Genomic DNA, 23,907 nt, shown 5'->3' with positions numbered 1-23,907 from the left:
AGGTGCAGATGCAGGAACTTTTTAAAAGAGTTTAAAGTTTCTGCCTCTACCACCAACTTGGGCAGCGAATTCCAGACACCCACTACCCTCTGCATAAAAAAGTTCTTTCTCATGTCCCCCCTACACCTTCTGCCACTTATCTTGAATCTATGCCCCCTGGTTCTAGAATTCTCCATCAAGGGAAACTATTTTATCCTGTCCACTCTATCTATTTCCCTTATAATTTTGTATCTCTCTAACAAGTCACCTCTCAGCCTTCTTTGTTCCGGGGAAAATAACCCCAACCTATCCAATCTCTCCTCATAGCTACATTTTTCTAACCCTGGCAACATTCTTGAAATCCTCCTCTGCACTCTCTATAGAGCTATTACGTCCTTCCTGTATTGTGGTGACCAGAACTGCACACAATACTCCAGTTGTGGCCTCATCAGTGTTTTATACAATTCCAACATTATATCCTTACTTTTATATCTATACCTCTGCTAATGAAGGACAGCATTCCATATGCCTTCTTTACAACCTTGTCTACTTGAACTGCTGCCTTCATGGACCTGTGTACTTGTACGCCAAGATCTCTCACTTCATCTACCCCTCTTAGTATACTCTCATTTATTTTGTAATCCCTGTAACTGTTTGGCCTCCCTAAATGTATGACCTCACACTTCTCTATGTTAAAATCCATCTGCCACTTTACCGCCCACTCCACAAACCCATCTATATAGTTCTGGAGATTATGGCTATCCTCTACACTATCCACTACTCGGCCAATCTTTGGGTCATCTACAAATTTCCCAATCGTGCCCCCCATGTTCACATCCAAATCATTAATATATAACACATATGCGCTGACTCATACTCTACAGGAGCTCTGACTTTTTCTAAGTGCTGGCAAAGTCTACTACATACCTGTAACTTGGTGTGAGAGATATATTGAAGCCTCCATATCCATAAAGAAAAGCAGGATGAGAGTTATCAAGTTTGATTCCTTTCTTATGGACAATAAACATTGGTATCTGTGTCCCATCTCTACTTGGATAGAAGAGCTGCATAGAAAAGTCATAATGCTATTATTATAGGATTGTATTTTATATTCTGCTTGCCATTAAAATGTAAAATCAAGTTACCAATCTCAACATAAGTAGTCAACATTCTTTTATAAAGTTTCTATAGTGTTTTACCTTTGTGAACCACTTAGGTAAGTATCAGCTTTGGAGGGTTACATATCAATGTTACTTCTGCTTTCCTGTTAATTTGTACATATCTCAAATTATTGCTATTGTACAGTGCCTTGATGAGATCATACTTGAAGTAATGTGCAGTTTTAGTCTCTTTACACAACGGTATACTTTCTTAGTCTTAAAGCACTTCACTTGTCTTAAAGCAAGTGCAACAATGGTTCACTCAATTGGTTGCTAGGATGAGGAGGTTGGCCTATGAGGAGAGATCGAGTGGATTAGGCCTATATTCCCTAGCGTTCACAAGAATGAGAGGTGATCTCATTGAAACATAATTTTTTTTAAGAGATTCGACAGAGCAGATGCTAGAAGGATGTTTCCCCTGGCTGGAAAGTCTAGAACTATGGGCCACAGCCACACATTAGGGCTCAGTCATTTAGAACCGAGATGAGAAATATTTCTTCAAAAGGTTGTGAATCTTTGAATTCTCTATTGAGTATATTAAGTATATTCAATGATTGATAGAATTTTGGATGCTGAAGGGAATTAAAGGTTATAGGGATAGTGTGAGAAGGTGGAGATAAGGGAGATGATCATCCATGATCTTACTGAATGGTATAGCAGGCTTGAAAGGCTGAAAGGCCTACTCCTGCTCCTATTTCTTATTTTATAATATATAAAAAAAGATAGTGTTGGAAATACTTAGCAGGTCTGACAGCATGTACAAGAGAAATAGGAGCATGGCCAAGGATAGGTACCTAGGGTCTCCAAAGGTAAGGGTGTGGAAGTAGTAAGGGAAGCTTTAAGAGGTGATTCTCTCATTGCAGCTGAGAATGGATCTAAGCGAGTGCAGTCCCACCCAGCTGGGTGATGGAGGAGAGGAGTGGGTGCAGGATGGTGTGATCAACAATAACAAAGGTTGCAGCAGGGCAAAGAATAGTTTACCATGGTCACAGATAGCAGGATGTAATTTAATTTGTAACTTGGATAAAGGCCTTTTCAGTCCTGTGGGAAGGGCAGAAACCTGATTGGAGGGATTCAAACATGGAGTTCCAGGAAAGATAGGCATGGATTTGGAAGATGACAGCATGTTCCAGGACTTTGGAGAAGGAATAGAGGTTGGCGATGGATGGTAGTTTGCAAGGGCAGAGTGGTCAAGGGTAGTTTTTTTGAGGAGATGGGTGATGATGGCAGATTTGAAGGGAGCGGAATAGTGCCAGAGGAAAGGGAACAGTTAATATCGGCTAAACTGGGGACAAGGAAAGGAAGCTGGTGGTTAGCAGTTTCGATACAAAACATATTTACTCGCTGTCATCATTTTACCTAGCATCCTATTCAGTTGTGAATACAACCAAACAAAAAAGTAACAGAATAAAATGACAAAATGATAACCAAATTAGAACACAAAACATAAAACAGAAAAATTGGAACAGTTAATTCATTTGACACCATCTCTTAGCAATGATCAGTAGCTGTCCAGTTATTTCAGTACTCTGATAACAGACTCTAGTTTTGAAGATTAAAAGAAGCTGATGAGTACCAGCCCCTAGAGGAAAGAATGTCTGCAAGCAATGAAATACTACACAGATAGGGCTAATTTTAGAATCACTGAGAGAACCTTCAAAAAAGCTTCTTCATAAAAGGGTGTTGCTGTTCCACATTTATCAGAACCGTTTCAAGTAGACAATGAAACACTTAGAGCAGTAATCTAACCATAGCAACAAATGAATTCCTTGGGACCAGAGTTACGTAAATGATTCAAGTACATATACTCTCTCTGCTCTAAAGTGTTAAGGATAAATCAACAACTTTTTAAATTTAGTCAAGGTCTTTAGCCATTCAAGGGAAAAGCAGAAAACTGCTTAACATGTTGCTAGTTTATGTGCATGCTTATGGGAATGAAGTTGCAAATATACTGTCATGTTGGAACTCACATCAATTCAGTTACATAACTATCAATTCAGTTACATAACTATAAAATACATTTTTTCCATCTATTCCTCATCCAAAGAATTATTTAAGCCATTATGAATATTTTGTCTTATGTTAAGAGTAAATAACATGTGCAAAAAGACATCCACCAAATAGAAAAATAGCTTTAAGCATCAAAAAATGTGCAAAATGCTTTTAATCTTTTATGTCTTCAGCAACCAGCAGGTAATGAGAGGAGCGAAAGTAACAACACGGTGATGTTGACATTTCACTAGCTCATACAGGGAAAAATGGATACAAGTCAGGTCCATCGTTTTAACCCAATCCACCTGAAAGAACAGGGAGGACAATTTGTCCATAGTGCACGTTCCCTCGGGTTTGGCCCTGGTACCAAACCCTAGGGAACACTCTCTAACATGGTGTACAGGTTTGAGCAGCACTCTCTTATAATTATCCTCTTTTTTTTACATCCACTGTCACAACCTCATTCACACACCTCCTTTCATGTGGTCTATTTGATGGACAGGGATAAATCCACTGTGTAGTTCATTATAATCTTTCAATTTGAAGAATAATGCAGAAGCAGGGTAAAAGTGGATAAACAAAGCTTGTTTATACAAATCTATAAATATAATTAAAAGAAAAAAACTTTTAACTCAGTTGTGTCATTGCACACTTCAATAATTTGCTGCTTGGATTTACCCATGTGGTTTACTACTACATATTGGTCTATTATTTATTTTATACTTCAAAGAATCACAATGACACTGCACAGGAAGTTGTCATTCAGCCCATTATATTTGTGCTGACTCATCCATGACTAATCTTACTTACCTGTTCTTTTCCCAGAGCCGTTTATTTATCCAACAGACTTTTGAATGTTACTTTTGAATTTGTTTCCACTAACCTTTCAGGGGTGGCATTTTAGATCATACCTTGATGTGTAAAAATGTTTCCTCAAGGCGTCTCTGGTTCTTTTGCTAATCACCTTAAATCTATGTCCTCTAGTTATCAATCCTCTGACATTGGAAGCAGCTACTTTTCATTTGCTCTATCAAAGCCATTCATGATTTTGAACACCTCAATCTAATCTTCTCTTAACCTTCTGTTATAAGCAGAACAACCTCAGCTTCTCGAGGCTCTCCACATAACTGAAGTCCCTCATTCTTGGTACCATTCCTGCGAATCTCTCTGCACTCTCTCCAAGGATTTGGCATTCTTCTTAAAGTACAAATATTACAATTTAACACAGCACTCTAGCTGAGGCCTAACAAGTCTTTTATAAAGATTTAGCATAACTTCCTTACTTTTCTACTGTATTAATAAAATCAAAGATTCCATAAGCAATTTTTAAACATCCTTCTTAACTTGGCCTTCCACCAAAGATTTGTGTACATACATCCCCAGGTCTCTCTGACCCTAAACCTCTTTAGAATTGTACCATTCAGTTCATATTGCCTCCATCAAGTCATTTTTTCTTACCAGAATGCATCACTTCACACTTCTCTGCATTAAATTTCATCTGCTATGTCTGCCTACTTCACCAGTTTGTCCATGCCTTCCTTATTGTTTACTACATTTTGTATCATCTGTAAATTTTGAGGTTATGTCTTGTGTACCGAAGTCCAGGTCATTAAAATAAATTAAAAAGTGCAGTGGCCCTAGTATCAAACCCTATGGAACACCTCCTTTCAGTCTGAAAAACAGCATTCACCACTAATCTCTGCTTTTTGCCCCAACAGTCAATTTTATATCCATGCTGCCACTGGACCTTTAGCCCCACTGTTAACAAGTCTATCAAGCTGTAACCTCTCCAGTCTGGAAATCTAATGTTCAGAAATACCACTTGTTCAGAGATTTTTTTGTGCAGATCCAAGCATCATTTTGGGAGCAGAAACCTAGAAGGTACAGTATCTGGATAAGTAAAACAATTTTTATTTCTGCGTTATAATGTTTTATCACAGTTGTGTGTTTCAGGTAAATATTTACATCTATGGTGTCTTCTGTTTCACACACTTGTGGTCCGGCATTCCAACATCATTGTATAATCCAGAAAATTCCAAAATCAAGGAATGACTTGGACCCAAGCATATCAGACTGGAAAGGGTATAGTGTATGTGGTACTTAGCCAAATGCCTTTTGAAAGTTCACATACAGAACATTAACCCACTCCGTTGCTTCATTAAAGAACTTATCAAGTTCTTCAAGCACAACTTGCCTTGAGCAAATCAATGCTGATTTTCATTTATTAGCCTATACTTTTACAAACAAATCAATTTAGTCTCAAATATTGTTATTGTCTTGATAAAAACGATTGCAGCTGTCTCATAGGGACAGGACTCGGTCATTCAGCCCATTGAGTCTGCTCTACCATCCAAATAGATCCTGGCCTATCATCTACCTCAAAGCCAATTTCCTGTGCTACCTCCATATCTCTTCATGTCATTAGCCTCCAGAAATCTATCAGTTTCTGTGTTGAACATGCTTAATGACTAAGCTTCCACCGTCCTCTGGGGTCGAGAATTTCAAAGATTCACGACATTCTCGAGTGAAGAAATTCTTCCTCAGCTCAATCTTAAATGGCCTACCCATTATTCTGAGATTATGTCCCCTGGTACTAGACTCACTATCCAGGAGAAACATACTATCTACATCCACTCTGTCATGCCCTGTAAGTCCTGTAAGTTTCAATGAGATCACTTCTTATTCTTTGAAACTCTAGAGAATACAGGCCAAGTTTCTCAATCTCTCCTCATAAAACAATTCTGCCAGCCCAAGGATTAGTCTTGTGAACTTCCGTTGCAGTCCTTCCTAAGATAAGGAGACCAAAGCTGCACACACTACTCCAAGTGTGGTCTCACCAAGTCTCTACAATTGTAGTAAACCCCCTTGCGATGAAGGCCAACATACCACGTGCCTTCCTTATTAATTGTTGCACCTGCTTGCTAGCTTTTAGTGATTCAACAGCTAGGATACCAACACTTCCCAACCTTTTACCATTTAAGAAATATTCTGTATTTTTGTTTATTCTATCAAAGTGGATAACTTCACATTTATTCACATGATACTCCATCTGCCATATTCTTGTCCATTCTCTTAGCATGTCCAAGTCTGCTTGAAGCCTCCTTACATCCTCCTCACAACTTACATTCCCACCCAGTTTGGTGTCATCAGCAAATTTGGAAATAATAGTTGGTCCCCACATCCAAATCATTGATATAGATTGTGAAGAGCTGTGGCCCTAGCACTGATCCTTGCAGTGCCCCACTACTAACAGCCTGCCATCCTGATAATGACCCGTTTATTCCTACTCTCTGCTTTCTGTCTATTAACCAATTCTCAATCCATATTAGTATATGACCCCCAATTCCATGTACTCTGTCCCTTTTCAAGCACGTAAAGAAGCTTTTACAGTCCGCCTTTATGTTTCTTTATAGCTTGCATTCGGATTATCTCAATTATTTACAACCTATATTAATGAGGGAGGAGGGGGAAGAGTGTAATATATCCAAATTTGCTGACGATACAAAAATAGGTGGGAGGGCATGTTGTGATAAGGACATAAGGAATCTGCAAGGGGTTATGGATAGGTTGAGTGAGTGGGCAAAAACTTGACAGACGGATTTAATGTAGGAAAGTGTGAGGTCATGTACTCTGGTAGGAAGAATCAAAAAGCATACTATTATTTAAATGGACAGACTCTCCAAAAAAGTGCAGCACAGAGGGATCTGGGTGTTCTTGTGCATGAAACACAAAAAGTTAGCATGCAAGTGCAGCAAGTAATTAAGGTGGCAAATGGAATTTTGGCCTGTATTGCTAGGGGGTTGGAGTTTAAAAATAGGGAAGTCTTGTTACAACTGTACAGGGTGTTGGTGAGACTGCACCTGGAGTATTGCGTGCAGTTTTGGTCCCCGTATTTAAGAAAGGATATACTGGCATTGGAGGCAGTTCAAAAGAGATTCACTAAGCTGATTCCTGGGATGAAGGCATTGACTTATCAAGAATGGCTAAAAAGGTTAGACCTTTATTCATTAACGGTTAGAAGGAGGGGTGATCTTATTGAAACGTACAAGATTCTGAGGGGGATTGACAGGGTAGATGTTGAGAAGATGTTTCCACTAGAGGGGCAATCTTGAACTAGGGGGCATAGTTACAGAATAAGGGGTCACTCATTAAAATTGAGATGCGAAGGAATTTCTTCTCTCAGAGGGTAGTGGATTTCTGGAATTCTCTACCCCAGAGAGTTGTAGAGGCTAGATCACTGAAAGGATTTAAAGAGGTGGTAGATATATTTTTGAAACATTGGGGAGTTGAGGGCTATGAGGAGCTGGCATGAAAGAGGAGTTGAGGCATGGGGCAGATCAGCCATGATCTTTTTGAATGGCAGGGCAGGCTTGAGGGGCCGAATTGCCTACTCCTAACTCTGATGTTGTGTTCTTTCTTTTATCAGTTTCTTGGTCATCCATTGTTATGCTCTAAATTGCTTCCAATCCTCAGGCTTACCACTTTTTCTGGTATCCTTATAAGCCCCTTCCTTTGGCCTAATGCAATCTTTTAACTTCTTTTGTTAGCCACAGTGGGTGTTTGTGACGAAGAGGAATGTATATCTGTTGTAGACATGTTGTGTTTTAAATACTAGCCATTGCCTGTCTACCATCAAATTTTTTAGTGTAATTTCCCAATCCACCACAGCCAACTTGCCCCTCGTATCTTTATAATTTCCCTTATTCAGGTTTAAGATCCTAGATTCAGAATAAACTATATTGCATTCAAACTTAAGGTGAATTCTATCATTATATGGTCACTATTACCGAAAGGCTCTTTTATAGCAAATTATTGATTAGCCCTTTCTCATTACATAATACTAAATCTAAAATAGCCTGATCCCTCATTGGTTCTTCAATGTCCTGCTCCAGAAACCCATCTAGTACGCAGTCCAGGAATTCATCCTCCACAGCATTAGTGCTGATTCGGTTTACCCAATCTATATACATAAATTGAAGTCAGCATTTTGACTGTATTTCCCACATTACATACAGCTCTAATTTCCTGATTTATACCATGCCCAACATTACGACTGCTGTTTGGTGGCCTAAAAACAACTCCCACCAATCTTTGCTGCCCCTTGCTGCTTCTTAGCTCCACCCAAACCGATTCTATATCTCGACCCTAGTCTCAAATTATAACACTCTAAAAACTTATTTTGTTCTTCTTGCTTCACTGATTATCTTCAGTTGTTCAAAAAAAAAATCCACATTACATTATCTATGACAATCGTGGAAGTGTTAAATCAACATAGAAGCATAGGCCGAAGAAGAGCCATATGGACTGAAAATGTTAACTCTGTTTCTCTCTCCACAGATGCTGCCAGGCCTGCTGAGATTTTCCAGCATTTTCTGTTTTTATTTCTGATTTCCAGCATCCACAGTATTTTGTTTTTATTATAGAAGAATGGAAACAGGGATAGGCCATATAATGCCTCAAGCCTGATTTGTTATCAATCACATCATGACTGATCTATACCTCAACTCCATTTAAAAAAAAATTCATTCACGGGATGTGGGCTTCGCTGGCTGGGCCAGCATTTATTGCCCATCCCTAGTTGCCCTTGAGAAGGTGGTGGTGAGCTGCCTTCTTGAACCACTGCAGTCCATGTGGTGTAGGTACACCTGCAGTGCTAGTAAAGAGGGAGTTCCAGGATTTTGACCCAGCTGCAGCGACGGTACGGCAATATATTTCCAAGTCAGGATGGTGAGTTACTTGGAGGGGAACCTCCAGGTTGTGGTGTTCCCATCTATCTGCTGCTCTTATCCTTCTAGGTGGTAGTGGTCGCAGGTTTGGAAGGTGCAATCTAAGGAGCCTTGTTGAATTTCTGCAGTGCATCTTCTAGATGATACACACTGCTGCTACTGTGCGTCCGTGGTGGAGAGAGTGAATGTTTGTGGATGTGGTGCCAATCAAGCGAGCTGCTTTGTCCTTGATGGTGTCAAGCTTCTTGAGTGTTGTGGGAGCTGCACTCATCCAGGCAAGTGGGGAGTATTCAATCACACTCCTGACTTGTGCCTTGTAGATGGTGGACAGGCTTTGGGCAGCCAGGCAGTGAGTTACTCAGCGCACGATTCCTTGCCTCTAACCTGCTCTTGTAGCCACAGTATTTATATGGCTAGTCCATGTATTTTCTCCATACCCTTTGATATGATTAATTAACAATAATCCATCAATCTCAGTCTTGACAATTCAACTGTCCCAGCCTCCGTAGCCTTTTCAGGGAACAAGTTCCAGAATTCTACAACCATGTGTGTGTAAAAAGTGCTTCCTGATTTCACTCCTAAATGATCTAGTTTAATTTTAAGATTGCACTGTCTTGTTATGGATTGTTCTACCCGATGAAATAATTTTTCTGTCTCTATTCTGTGAAATTTTTAAATCATTTTAGACACTTGAATTAGACCATTCCTCAACCTGCTAAACTGAAGCCAAGTTTATGCAACCAATCTCCGTAATTTAACTCATGAAGCCCTATCCATTATGGTGAATTTGCACTGTATCCCTTTTAAGGCTAATATATTTTTCCTATGGTTCAAAGCCCAAAAATGAACACCCTGACTCCAGATGGGTCTAATCAAAGCTCTGTACAACTGAAAGATCACTTCCTTGCTTTTCCATTCTAATTTCTTCAGATAAAAACCAACATTCCATTTGATTTCATTTTCACTGTACACTTTTAGTGATCTGAACACATGGAAAACACAATTCCTGGTCTCTCCCTATTTAGAAAACATTAATAATTTGACACAAAGTCCAAAATTGAAGTCTTCACACTTACATCACATTGAGACCCATCTGCCACAGTCTATATCCACTTTTAACTTTTCCTCCTACCTGCACAATACTGTGCCTTCTAATTCCTTTGTTGTTAGCTTTGACAACCATTGTAAGCCATTTTTCATATTCCCTTTTCATATTCAATACTGTGCATCTGAAGAATAATCAGACACTGGAGTAACTTAAATACTCATTTCAGCAGTAATTTAACAGCGCTGCTGACCAGTTGAGAATTCCATCTATATGGTGACTTTGAGCAGAGGGGGCAGGGAAACACAAACTAGAGAGGAAATTTGACCTTGGGGGTGGGTAAGGGTAACTTGTCCTACTCATTTCCTTTCTCCTCCTAATCAGTCTCAATTTTGCCCTCCCTCCAAAATGTCATTAATTTCAAGACCCAATGGACACTAAGCTTTGCCAGGGACCCTCTCTAATCTAAGGCCACTTGTGATCGAAAGATCTGCAGGTGGCATAAGTTGGCTATGTGCATTTGTTTATACGACTGAAGTATGATTAGATGTATTTCATTTCCTTTATTTTTAATCTTTTTACTGATGCCTCGGTGACTTTTTAAACTGACCTTTAAGATGAAATGCTGTGGCATTTGGAAAACGCTATTGCTAAGATAACTGGATGAAAGCCCACCAGAACATTACAAAAATGAAGTGCCTCCTGCTTGGTGAAGCTTAAAGAGGGGGTCAACATAAAATAGCTTCAGCTCTCTGTGACATATAGTATTTCTAGTTAGCTTTTAGAAAATACTGCAACACTTATTTGCCAAGCAGCAACTGCAGAAGATAAGTGATACAATAACAAATTTGAAAATTGATAAATGGACTTAAGCTATTGAAATTGGATGGATGAAGTAGAAATCCCTTAAAAAGCAGTTTTGATATTTACAAATGTAAGTTTTGGCATCCAGCACGCCTATTATTCAAAGAAGTACAGCGCATAACTTACAGATTTGCTTCAAGTGTAATGAAGCATTTTCAGCAAACAATATCAACTACTACACACACACTATAACAAACTTCGTGTGGCTGGTTGTGGGGAGGTGGAGTGGGGTTTGCAGGATACTATTCCAGATCACTCAGTAATTTTTTTTAAACCAAAGCTTGGAATATTCTATAATTTGAATTAAGCAATGTAAACAGAGCAAAGTAAGAATTTGGCAATGAAAATTGAATTATCAAGCAATTTGAATTAATTGACTTTGAATCAAGAGTAGATTGTATAGATAAAAACAAAAAAACTGCGGATGCTGGAAATCCAAAACAAAAACAGAATTACCTGGAAAAACTCAGCAGGTCTGGCATGATCGGCGGAGAAGAAAAGAGTTGACGTTTCGAGTCCTCATGACCCTTCGACAGAACTTGAGTTCAAGTCCAAGAAAGAGTTGAAATATAAGCTGGTTTAAGGTGTGTGTGTGTGGGGGGCGGAGAGATAGAGAGACAGAGAGGTGGAGGGGGGGGTGTGGTTGTAGGGACAAACAAGCAGTGATAGAAGCAGATCATCAAAAGATGTCAACGACAATAGTACAATAGAACACATAGGTGTTAAAGTTAAAGTTGGTGATATTATCTAAACGAATGTGCTAATTAAGAATGGATGGTAGGGCACTCAAGGTATAGCTCTAGTGGGTTTTTTTTATAATGGAAATAGGTGGGAAAAGGAAAATCTTTATAATTTATTGGAAAAAAAGGAAAGGGGAAACAGAAAGGGGGTGGGGATGGGGGAGGGAGCTCACGACCTAAAGCTGTTGAATTCAATATTCAGTCCGGAAGGCTGTAAAGTCCCTAGTCGGAAGATGAGGTGTTGGTTCTCCAGTTTGCGTTGGGCTTCACTGAAACAATGCAGCAAGCCAAGGACAGACATGTGGGCAAGAGAGCAGGATGGAGTGTTAAAATGGCAAGCGACAGGGAGGTTTGGGTCATTCTTGCGGACAGACCGCAGGTGTTCTGCAAAGCGGTCGCCCAGTTTACGTTTGGTCTCTCCAATGTATAGGCCACAGGGTAGCCAGGGAAAGGGTAGGCCCACTTAGAGACAGAGGTGGGAATATGTGTGTGTGGAGCCAGAAGAAATGGGAGAGATACTAAATGAATACTTCTCATCAGTATTCACCAAAGAGAAGGACGGAGCGGTCGATTTGTCTAGGGAAGAGTGTGTAAATAGCCTGGATCATGTTGAGATAAAAAAAAGGTGTTAGGTGTCTTGAAGAATATTAAGGTGGATAAGTCCCTAGGGCCAGATGGGATCTACCCCAGAGTACTGAGGGAGGCAAGGGGGGAGATTGCTGGGGCCTTGACAGAAATCTTTGTATCCTCACTGGTTACGGGTGAGGTCCCAGAGGACTGGAGAATGGCCAATGTTGTTCCATTGTTTAAGAAGGGTAGCAGGGATAATCCAGGAAACTAGAGGCCAGTAAGCCTTACGTCAGTGGTAGGGAAATTATTAGAGAAGATTCTTTGTGACAGGATTTACTACCATTTGGAAACAAATGGGCGTATTAGTAAGAGGCAGCATGGTTTTGTGAAGGGGAGGTCGTGTCTCACTAACTTGATTGAGTTTTTAGAGGAAGTGACAAAGATGATCAATGATGGAAGGGCAGTGGATGTTATATACATGGATTTCAGTAAGGCCTTTGACAAGGTCCCTCATGGCAGACTGGTAGAGAAGGTAAAGTCGCACGGGATCAGAGGTGAGCTGGCAAGATGGATACAGAAGTGGCTTGGTCACAGAAGACAGAGGGTAGCAGTGGAAGGGTGCTTTTCTGAATGGAGAGCTGTGACTGGTGGAGTTCCGCAGGAATCAGTGCTGGGACCTTTGCTGTTTGTAGTATACATAAATGATTTGGAGGAAAATGTAACTGGGCTAATTAGTAAGTTTGCAGACGACACTAAGGTTGGAAGAGTTGCAGATAGTGAAGAGGATTGTCAAAGGATACAACGGGATATAGATCGGTTGGAGACTTGGGCGGAGATATGGCAGATGGAGTTTAATCCGGACAAATACGAGGTAATGCATTTTGGAAGGTCTAATTCAGGCAGGAATTATACAGTAAATGGCAGAACCCTTAAGTGCATCGACGGGCAGAGGGATCTGGGTGTACAGGTCCACTGGTCACTGAAAGTGGCAACGCAGGTGGATAAGGTAGTCAGGAAGGCATATGGCATGCTTGCCTTCATTGGCAGGGGTATTGAGTATAAAAGCTGGGAAGTCATGCTGCAGCTGTATAGAACCTTGGTTAGGCCACACTTGGAATATTGCGTGCAATTCTGGTCACCACATTACCAGAAGGATATGGAGGCATTGGAGAGGGTGCAGAGGAGGTTTACCAGGATGCTGCCTGGTCTGGAGATTATTAGCTATGAGGAGAGGTTGGAAAAACTCGGATTGTTCTCACTAGAGCAACGGAGATTGAGGGGCAACTTGATAGAAGTTTACAAAATTATGAGTGGCATGGACAGAGTAAGATAGTCAGAAGCTTTTTCCCGGCGTGGAAGAGTCAATTACTAGGGGACGTAGATTTAAGGTGAGAGGAGAAAACTATGGAGGAGATGTGCGGGGCAAGTTTTTTACACAGAGGGTAGTGAGTGTCTGGAATTCGCTGCCAGAGGAGGTGGTGTTTAAGAGGCAGCTTGACAAATACATGAATAGGATGGGAATAGTGGGATACGGACCCCAGAAGTGCAAAATGTTTTAGTTGACAGGCAATATGATCGGCGCAAGCTTGGAGGGCCGAAGGGCCTGTTCCTGTGCTGTACTTTTCTTTGTTCTTTGTACTTTGCATCACCTATTGAGACCGTTATCTATAGCAAAAAGGGATATCTAAAATTATGCAGTCTTCTAAGCTTATTTATGTTATTAGTTTATTTGTTATTGATTCAAGTTCAGTAGAGGGTTCCAACCTTTTTTCATACAGAAAAGTAAAAGTTTATACTTGATACAGCAAGTCCCTCCTTTACATTGTTTCGCTTCAATGTCGGTCATTTAATGGGATCTGTACTCTAGTGCCGCAGGTTTCGTTTTAAAGTTGTTTTGTACAGTCCGACATAGGGCTGCATAACCCGCTTAGGGGATTTTGGAGTGTCTCTCCCACTCCCTGACCTTTTCTCTGATTGCTCACCCTCCAGCTCATGACCTCCCCAACTCCCTAGCCCTTTTGCTCACCGTTGACCCTCCAGCTTGCTGCCTTTCCCGCTCCCTGACCCTTCCTCTCGCTGCTGATACACCAGCTCGTGGTCTCACCCGTTCCCTGATCCACCCTCTTGCTGCTGACCCTCTGGTTTCACGGCCTCTGCTGCTCCCTAAACCTCCCCTCTTGCAAAATTCTCGTGACTCCTCACTGCAAGGTCTCTGGAGATGAGCGGCCAGAGGATTTGAATCTGCTCCTTCTGCCTCTCACCACTCATCCCCAGAACCATCACTCACAGTGAGGATTTAGAAGAAGGAAGAGCGAACAGGAAAGTTTGGCAAGAGGAATGATCAGCGAGAGGGGGGGTCAAGGAACAGTAGAGGTTGCGAGCCCAGAGAGTTGGCAATGAGGAGGCGGGTTAGGGTGCGGGAGAGATCGTGAGCCTGGAGGGTATTTAAAAAGTTATTTCATTTACCAATATAGGAACTTAGCAATGTGAAGTCTTTCAACTTACAAGGTAAAATAGTTCAATTTTTGTTCTGATGAGAAAGATTCTACACAACCTAACTACAGCTTTTACATTGGGTTTCATGGGAAAATCTGATTTGCCTAAGTCGTTTCACTTAAAGTTGTGCTTTTCAGGAACACAACTACAATTTTAAGTGAGAACTTACTGTAAATAAAATACGGATTCACTAATTATAGTAAATTATTTTCAGACTCTCAGCGTACTCTAGAGTAATTCTAGAAACAGATAAATGCCTAGATTCAGTAAAGCTGCAAAATGCCTTCACCAAGATACAATATCGCAAACATATGGATTGCAGTTGAACTGTTAGATGTTTGGAATGTCTTCCAATAAACAGGAAACAGGCATTCAGAGTCACAAAAGTAAAAGAATTTTTCAGGATTGGCATATGTTCTTTGCTTTTGCTCATAGCATCAAAATAATGCAACTAGATTGCCAATGTAGGAATATGTGAGAGCATCCACTTTGGACTTAAAAGGATAGAGCAGGCTACTTTCTAAATGGTGAAGTTAGAAACAGTGGAAGTCCAAAGAGACTTGGGGGTTCCAGGAATATGTATTAAAATGTCATGAATAGGTACAGAAAATAATCAAAAAAGGCTGATGGAACATTGGCCTTTTTATCAAAATAGTGGAAGAAAACATGTTTCAGTTATACGAAGTCCTGATTAGACTACGCCCAGAGTACTCTGAGCAGTTCTGGGTGCCACACATTAGGAAAGATAATGTTGGCATGCAGTGTAAATTTACTGTCCAAAATCATGCAAGTCTAGATAATGTAGTTAGCAGGTAACTGTTCCCATTGGCGGAAGGATCGAGGACCCGAAGGCACAGATTTAAGGCAATGTGAGGGGAAGACTTTTTTTCTTTAATGCAGAGATAGTAGGATCTGGAATGTTCTGACCCAGAGGATGGTGGAAATAGATTTAATCATGCTTTTCAAAAAAAGAATTGGATTAACAATTTAAGAAAAAAAAAACTGCAGGGCTATGGGGAAAGAACAGGTACTGGAACTAGCTAAATTATTCTTGCAGAGGGCCAGCACAGACTCGAAGAGCCAAATGTCCTCCTTCTGTACTGCAACCATTCTATGAATGATACTTGGATCCAAGGGTTAAGCTACGAGGAGAGAGTAACAAACTAGGGTTGTTTTGCTGGAATATAAAAAGTTAAAGGGTGATTTGAGTCAAGAGTCATAATGAATCAGGAGGCCCTTAATCAGCCCATTTGATCGAAGTTTTCAAGATATTAAAGAGGAACAGGTGACGCAGACTGGGAGAAACTATTTCCACTAGCTGGGATTCTAGGGGTAAGAGTCAAAACATTAGAGCCTGACCTCTCAAGAGTGAAATTAGGAAACACTTCGTCACGCAGTGTGTGCCAGAAGATTGAAACACTCTTCTGCAAACAGCAACTGAGAATGATAGGTTTTTGTTCGTCAATATGAAGTGATATGAGGCAAAAACAGATATTTGGAGTTAGGTCAGAGATTAGCCACGATCGCATTGAATGGCAGAAAAGGCTCAAAGGCCTACTCCTGTTCCTATAAAAATTCAAGGACTTTGTGGATATGTTCAGCTGCCTGTACTATTTCCCCCATCCTTTAGCCCTTAAGACAAACTCTAAGCCCCCACTACTCCATAGTCCTGAACCACATCTTTCTCTAGCTGCCCTCTTATCAGGCCTCAAGATCATCCAAGCTCAGCTTTTTATGAGACTCACTTCTTACTCCTTTAACCCACTCCCAACAAACCCACTAAGCTGATTAAGCACTGGGAGGAAAGTTAGGTAATCTTGCTCACAGTGTAAATGGTTGCCCCATCTCAGGTATTTTGTGTCCGACTACAGTGCATAATCCTTCCTCAACACCTCTCCTCCTGTGTTTAACTTAATGGGGCTGCTCTTGTTTAGCTCCCTGATTACCTGTTCATACCAGGGAATCTATAGAAATGGCTTTTCTTCCCATCCCTTCACTGTTGACTCCACTTTCAAGCCCTTGCCCTCTTTCCCATCTACATGATGATTCTTGGTAACATCCAAAGACCCAGGCCTTGATGTGAGGTCCATGAAGAAGGATTGTAGTGAGTTCAGGAAACCTGGAAGAATGAATTTTCCAAACATCCTGCAGAATTTAACCACTTCGCTGCTTTCAGTTTTTTTCTGTGAGATTCCTATCCACAAGCAGCTTAACTTACAGGCTGGAGGCCATTTCATGCTGGAAACCTGAACACTGGGCTAAAGCCTTGAGGCCAATTGGGGAGGCAGTGGTGTAGTGGTATTGTAACTGGACTAGTATTCCAGAGACCCAGGGCAATGCTCTAGGGACCTGGGTTTGTATCCCACCACGGCAGATAATGACGTTTGAATCAAGAAAAATCTGGCATTAAGAGTCTAATGATGACCCTGAAACCATTGCTGATTGTCATAAAAGCCTATCTGGTTCACTGATGTTCTCTAGGTAAGGAAATCTGTTGTCCTTAGCTGGTCTGGCCTACATGTGACTCCAGACCCACAGTAGTGTGGCTGACTCTTAAAATGCCCTCTGAACAAGGGCAATTAAGATTGGGCAATAAATGCTAGCCTAGCCAGTGATGCCATCCTTTATCCTACAATCCATGGAATGCTATCCTTTATTACAAGAGGGATTGAACATAAAAGTCAGGGTGTTATGTTTCAGTTATACAGGGCATTGGTGAGACCGCACCTCAAATACTGTGTGCAGCTTTGGTCTCCTTATTTAAGGAAGGATGCAAATGCATGGGAGGTGGTTCAAGGGAGGTTTACTAGGTTGATACCTGGAATGAGTGGGTTGTCTTATGAGGAAAGGTTGGACACACTGAGCTTGTTTCCACTGGAGTTTAGAAGAGTGAGGGGTGATTTGATTGATGTATGCTAGATCCTGAATGGCCTTGACAAGCTGGACGTTGAAAAGATGTTTCCTCTTGTGGATGAGTCAAGAACTAGGGGGCACTGTTTCAAAAGTAGGGGTCACCCTTTTAGGACAGAGATGAGGAGCAATTTTTTTTCTCAGAGGGTTGTGCGACTTTGGAATTCCCTGCCTCAGAAGGTGGTGAAGGTGGGGTCATTGAATCTTTGTAAGGCAGAGGTACATAGATTTTTGTCAGGCAAGGGAATCAAAGACTATCAGGGTTAGATGGGAATGTGGAAATCGAAACACAAGATGATCAGCCATGGCCTTATTGAATGGCTGAGCAGGCTCGAGGAGCTGAATGGAGAACAGAATACTCCTGTTCCTATTTCTTATGTTATGGTGCCTACATCCCATGAATGAATAAAAAAGTGTATTGGGGAAGAAATTAAGATCATTTGGTTCGGGGCGGTTGTGGGTGATGGGCGGGTGTCCTGATTGTGAGGGATGTATTAAGGGGCCAATTGCAGGTCAGGGTGGGCCTGATTGCAGGATAGTTGGGAGGGTCTGATGATAGTTGTTGGAGGAAGGGGAAGCACACAGATTTGGTTGGTGGGGTGGATTTACTGGGAACTTTCTGGACTTGGAGGAGGTACTCCTGCCCCTCTTGGCCCAGAAGCAGTGGTGTTAAGGCACCTGTTTTATAGATTCAACCCTGCCCAACTTATTTAAGCTTCCCAATTTCCTGCAGTCCAGGAAACATCACCGCCTGTACTTAAAAATAGAATGACGGTCAAAATGAAGGCAGCCAGCCTTATTTTATTTATATATCAAACCAGCTTCCCGTGAGTTATCGACTGTTCCTCATCCCATCTTTGGTCAAAATGGCAGTGGATTTGGTTCCAACTCCATGTTTCATGCATTTTAAACCTTCAATTCAATCTCAACCCACCAATTTTTTGAAGTTAAGATTCAGCCCACAGAGTCAGCTTCCACGCATACATTGATGACACCCAGTTTTATGTCTCTTAACACCTCTTGGAGGTGTTTTATCAGGCTGCTTGTCCGACATATGGCCTTGGATGAATCCCAATTTCTTCCAGTTGAACATTAAGGCTGAAGCCACTGTCTTTTCCCCTACCTGCCAATACTTTGCCACCAATTCCACCCGCCACCCTGACCAAGGTCGCAGAGTGAACCAAACTCTTTCTAATCTTGGCATTCTATTTGACATCGAGCGTAACTTCTGACCAAATATCCTCTTCTTCACCAGGGTTTCCTACTTCAACTTCCATACTATTATCTGTTTCAACAGCCACCCCACCTCAGCCGATCTGCTTCTGAAAGCTTTATCCGTTTTTGTCATCCCTAAATTTGACTATTCCAAGGCTTTGCTGGCCAGCCTCCCACCCTCATTAACTTGGGGTCAATCCAAAACTTTGCTACCAATATCCTATCATGACCAGGTCTTATTCACCCGAAGCCCTGACGATTTCTACTGGCTTCCACAATGCATCCAACCTAAGTTCCTCGTCTTAAATGTTTTAAATCCCACCATGGACTTGCCCTATCTACACTGTCCAGACCCCTCATGATTTTGAATACCTCTACCAGATCTCCTCTCAGCCTTCTCTTTCGAAGGAAAATAGTCCTAACTTCTCCAGTCTATCTTCATAACTGAAGTTCTTCATCCTAGAACTATTCTTGTGAATATTTTCTTCACTCTCTCCAATGCCTTCACAATCTCCCTAAAATGTGGTGCTCAGAACAATGCTCCAGCTGAGGCCAAACTAGCATCTTATACAAGTTCAACATAACCTCCTTGCCCTTATATTCTAGGTGCCTATTAATAAAGGTTAGAATACTGTATGGTCTCTCCGCCTGCCTCCACCTGGGTTATCCCTAAGACCAAGTATGTGCATCTCCGTAAATCACCAGACTCCGCTCTTACCTCATCCATGCCATTGCTGCTAGAGTCTTGAATATTCCAATGCACTCCTGGCTGGTCTCCCACATTCTATTCTTTGTTATTTAAGGCCTGCTGCCCATGTCCTAACTTGCAGAAAATCCTGTTCTCCTATCACCCCTGTGCTCACTGACCTACACTGGCTCTTGGTTAAGCAACACCTTAATTTTCAAGTTCACATACTTGTTTTCAAATCACTCCATGGCCTCACCCTCCCCATCTCTAAGCTCCTCCAGTCTCTCAATCCTCCAAGATATCTGTGCTCCACTGAATTCGGCTTCGTGAGGGTCCCCAATTATAACTGTTCCATCACTAATGGCTGTGCGTTCAACTGTCTAGACCCTATACAATTCTTCCCTAAACTGTCTCTACACCTCACTTTCCTCCTTTAAGATTCTCCTTAAAACCTAGCTCTTTGACTAAGCTTTTCAACATTTACACTAATATCTCAAGTGGCTCAGTGTCATATTTTGTTTTATAATACCCATGAATTATCTTGGCACATCTTATTACTTAAAATATGCAATTTCAATGCAAATATTAGTTATTGCTTTGCTATTTTGAGCCTTTCTTTAAAATCCACATATTTGACCAAGCTTTTAACCAGCTATCACTATCACTTTTTTGGCTTGACATCCATTTGCACCACCATTTGAGGCAGTTTGGAACATTTTTCTATGATAATAGCATCATATAAATGCTAATTATTATTATTGAAGTATGTGGGGATTGCTCCATGTTTCAGCTTTACGAAAAACTGAGGGGCCGAGGATGTATCTTTACAATGGTTGTTTGCCTAGAATTAGATAATTACAGAAATTAAACATGGAAAAAGGCCATTTGCCTGTGGTTAGTGTTTGTTCTCCATACAAGCATCAATTCTAATGCTATCTGACTACCCTGGTTCTTTATCCCTTCATCAATTTTTTAAAACCACCTATCTAACCTATTTCATAAGGTATACATGATCTCTTTCAATTCCACTGCTTCACAATCTAAGTAGAACTAGTTTTCCTGCTCTGTTTCAAAGAAGATAGCAGTGCATGCCAAAGCAGGTGGGAGGGACTTGGACGTGAGCCCAGCATCAAGTGTGCTGACAGCTGAATCATTGTGGCAGGCTTGGTGCTTTGAGGAGGAACAGAGCTCTCACCAAAAAGAGTCATAGACTACGTGCTGTTGGTGCCAACTTCAGAAGGTCTTGAAGCAGGAAGAAGGCTCTTGGCACCAATAGGGCCATGTACAAAACAGCATCAGAGGGCAATTTACTATTTACTGATGGAGGGATATTTCTAATGCTAATAAGAATTAAAGGAAGCCTTTTTGTTTGGCAGTGCCAGCGTGAAACTGGGAACTGGTCTAAATCCTGCTGAATCATATTCAAAGGCTGAGATAAGTTTGAGCTCCAGTTATATTGAAGACTTACAATTAAAGATTTTGAACCTTATCATGGTCCTCTCTATTTCAGAAAATCAAAGAGAGTCTTGGCCATTAAGTGCAACATGAAAATGTGAGGCAGGAATAACAATGATTTATAGCATGATCAGGAGGCAGGCATTTGATATAGAGATCACACTTGTCATGGAAAAAATGGCATTGGTATCTGCAACAAATGGTTCAACCCTGGTTGGTTCTGAGAAAGCCAGTGTAATGGCTTAGTGGCTGCAGTTTCCCATTGTATGTAAAAAAAAAACATGGGTCATGGGAAGAATAAACATTATACATAAGTTCTAGGCCTTGCTAACACTTGAGATAATCCGAGTTACATCAGACACAATCTTGGACCTGTAGCAATGTACACTAAACTCCACATTTTTGGAATATCACATGGATAGTGACTTTACATTACACGTGACAAATTAGATTTGTTTTATTCCTGTCAGATGGAAATTCTTCCCATTTGATTTATTTCCTTGGGTCTTCTTCAGTTTCCAATATACCATTTATTAGCCCGAATAGTACGATATTCACTGGTAGCTGAGATCTAGAACATAGTTCCAATATTTAGCTGCTAACTTGTAACTAAATAGACATTTAACTAAACGTTGCTGATAATTCACTGCCAATCACATCTGTTTGTAAAATGTTAAGCTGAAGGTCAGTGAAAGGCTTTTTTAAAGAAGGTTCTCTGGCATTTTCAATTAGTATGGCATCTGAAGGATGAAGGGCAGCACACTAGACATAAGACTATGGGCGGGATTTTCTAGCAGCAAGTGTCATGGTGGGCAGGACAGGAAAATGTGGAGATGGCCAAAACAGTTTCTCACCGCTATAAAAAAAGGTTGCAATTTTCTGCTCCCGGCTTTCATGAAAGGTCAGGTAGGCTGCCAATGTATTTGAATTGATTTGATTTTCATGAATATTTATTAAAAAGGCAGCTTGCCAGAATCAGGCCCCCACTCCAGATCAAATGGCCACATTGGACCAGCATGATTCACAACCAGTTATAAGTGATGTGCACTCGGTGAAGTGCACTTCACTTGTGACCTTGATTTATGTTCACCTACCTTTCACTGCATTGTGCTCATGGCTGCTCCAGCTCTGTGCCAAGACCAGCGGGAACTCAAGGTGGGTGGGGGAGGCGTCAGGGCAAAGGCTTACCATGCAAGTCCACCAGGAAGGCGGGAGGGAGGGCGGAAGGCTTGATTGGGACTGAGACAAGACAGAGGCAAAGGCTTGACTGAGGGGGGGGTTTACCCAGAGAGTATCACACATCATCATGGCTTGCCGCACTCTACATAATCTGGCGCTCTAAAGGAGGGGATGTCTTGCCAGGCCGAGAGATAGAGAAGCTGCATGTCTCCTCGATGATGAGGACGTCAAGAGGGCTGAGCTCAACGAGGGTGAGGCAGCAGAGGCTCCAGAGGAAGAGCCCATAGCATAAGCCAGACGAGGTAGGCATGCACGTGACATGCTTATAGACACCAGGTTCAAGGAAGAGGATGACGAATAGCTCATGGGAGCTATTCATGCCCACCCATGCTGGGTCCACCTTACCACCTTGGTTGCGATCCTAAGCAGGTCAATGTAGCACATCCAATTCTGAATGAGGAATTACAATCTTGCATCACAATGTCCTCATCCTTGAAAGGTACAACAGCCTCGGGAGCAGGTGTCCTGTTATGGGATCATAACTGCAACATGTCTTTTTACGCACAGAGGTGAGATAGTGCAGCCTCTTCAAGCATCTCGCCAACATTCCACTGCCTATGACTGCCTTCAAGAGGCAGGAGCGACACTGCAATCCTCAGTGCATGTCGTAGTAGTATGCCTGACAGTTTGGCAAAGTGTCTTGAGGACGACAATCATCACTCAGTGGTTCTCACCTTTATGTATTAAGCAAAGGGGGGATAGGTTATAGGGGTAGGCAGGATGCAAATTTGCAGATGATGGGACATCTGCGGCATTTGAAGCACACCTTGTGACACCATGGAGCATTTCATTAGATAGAAGAGGCACAATATGAGAAGTGGAATGAGTTAAAACCTATTTACATTTGTGCAAATTCTATACAGATTGTGGTCACCTGTGCTGCCCTTGCGCTCTTAGTATTTCTTAATTTTTCTTACCCTATTGCTCAGTCTAGGTGCTTCCCTGACATCCACAGCAGAGCTGTAGACAGCTGCTGATTGCTACACCCTGTTGATTGTGATGACCTTGGTTAACATCTTCTGGAGGGCCCAGCCTGCTTTGGTCTCCTGCTGTGGGGCAGGTGCACCCCTTCTCAGCCTGAGGAGCTGCAGATGATGGGGTCACAGGCAGAAGGCATTGGGATCAGCTGGACATTCTCAGAGTCACCAGGGTGGATGACCCAAGGATGTCCAGCTGATGGTTGTCCACCTTATGGATGCCCGAGGACTCCTGCCTGGCTCCTTGAGAAGGGGCATCTGGAATGAGGTTAAGGTGCCCCATCCCCTCTCGCCTAGCCACTTATGAATCTCACCTATGACTATAGCAATGGAGTGCAGGTCCTGGTGCAGATCAGGTGCAATGTTTTGGACAAAGGTGTTCACAGCATTCTCCAACATACCAGTGTTGACCTCAGTGCGCTGGCATGTCTGTGTTACAACATTAGACTGAACGTGGACAGACTCCTCTATCGTCTGTTGCTATCTGGTGATGACATCTGACAATCCTGCCTGATGTTCCCGTGTTTGTTTTTGCAACTCCAACATCTGTGTTAGGACTGAGTACAGAGGCTTATCATCTGATTCAGACTCTGCAGGAGCTGGCCTCCAGCAGTCCTCCGAGTGCCAGTGACCTTCGATGTCCTTGCCTCTGCCTGCTGTGAACTCAAACCTGTCCTGTGCTCACCAGGTTGTGACCCATGCCTGCTCTACAACTAGGTTCCACTGAGTGTGTGCCTCTAGGCTGGTGGAGGGTGCGTGTGAACGCTGTGACAGGTCAACATCCAGTGTGTCCTCAGAATCCTCGTCCAAGGTGGTTTGGGGGCTGGGGCTGATAGGGCTGACTGCTGGTG

General features: G+C 41.9%; 1 protein-coding gene across 2 annotated transcripts in view; it reads right to left on the bottom strand.

Annotated features, from left to right (window-relative positions):
• LOC121278412 (prolyl endopeptidase) overlaps window positions 1-23,907 on the bottom strand; it is a 128,914-nt gene that overhangs the window by 38,310 nt on the left and 66,697 nt on the right. For both annotated transcript variants that reach the window (XM_041188806.1, XM_041188807.1), the window contains exon 11: window positions 907-1,043. In XM_041188806.1, the coding sequence (XP_041044740.1) occupies window positions 907-1,043 (137 nt within the window). The remainder of the gene's footprint in view (window positions 1-906; window positions 1,044-23,907) is intronic.

The sequence above is a fragment of the Carcharodon carcharias genome, chromosome 5 (assembly GCF_017639515.1).
Source record: "Carcharodon carcharias isolate sCarCar2 chromosome 5, sCarCar2.pri, whole genome shotgun sequence".
NCBI classification, from domain to species: domain Eukaryota; kingdom Metazoa; phylum Chordata; class Chondrichthyes; order Lamniformes; family Lamnidae; genus Carcharodon; species Carcharodon carcharias.
Note: the sequence above shows the minus strand (reverse complement) of the source record. Positions and strands in the feature narration are given on the sequence as shown.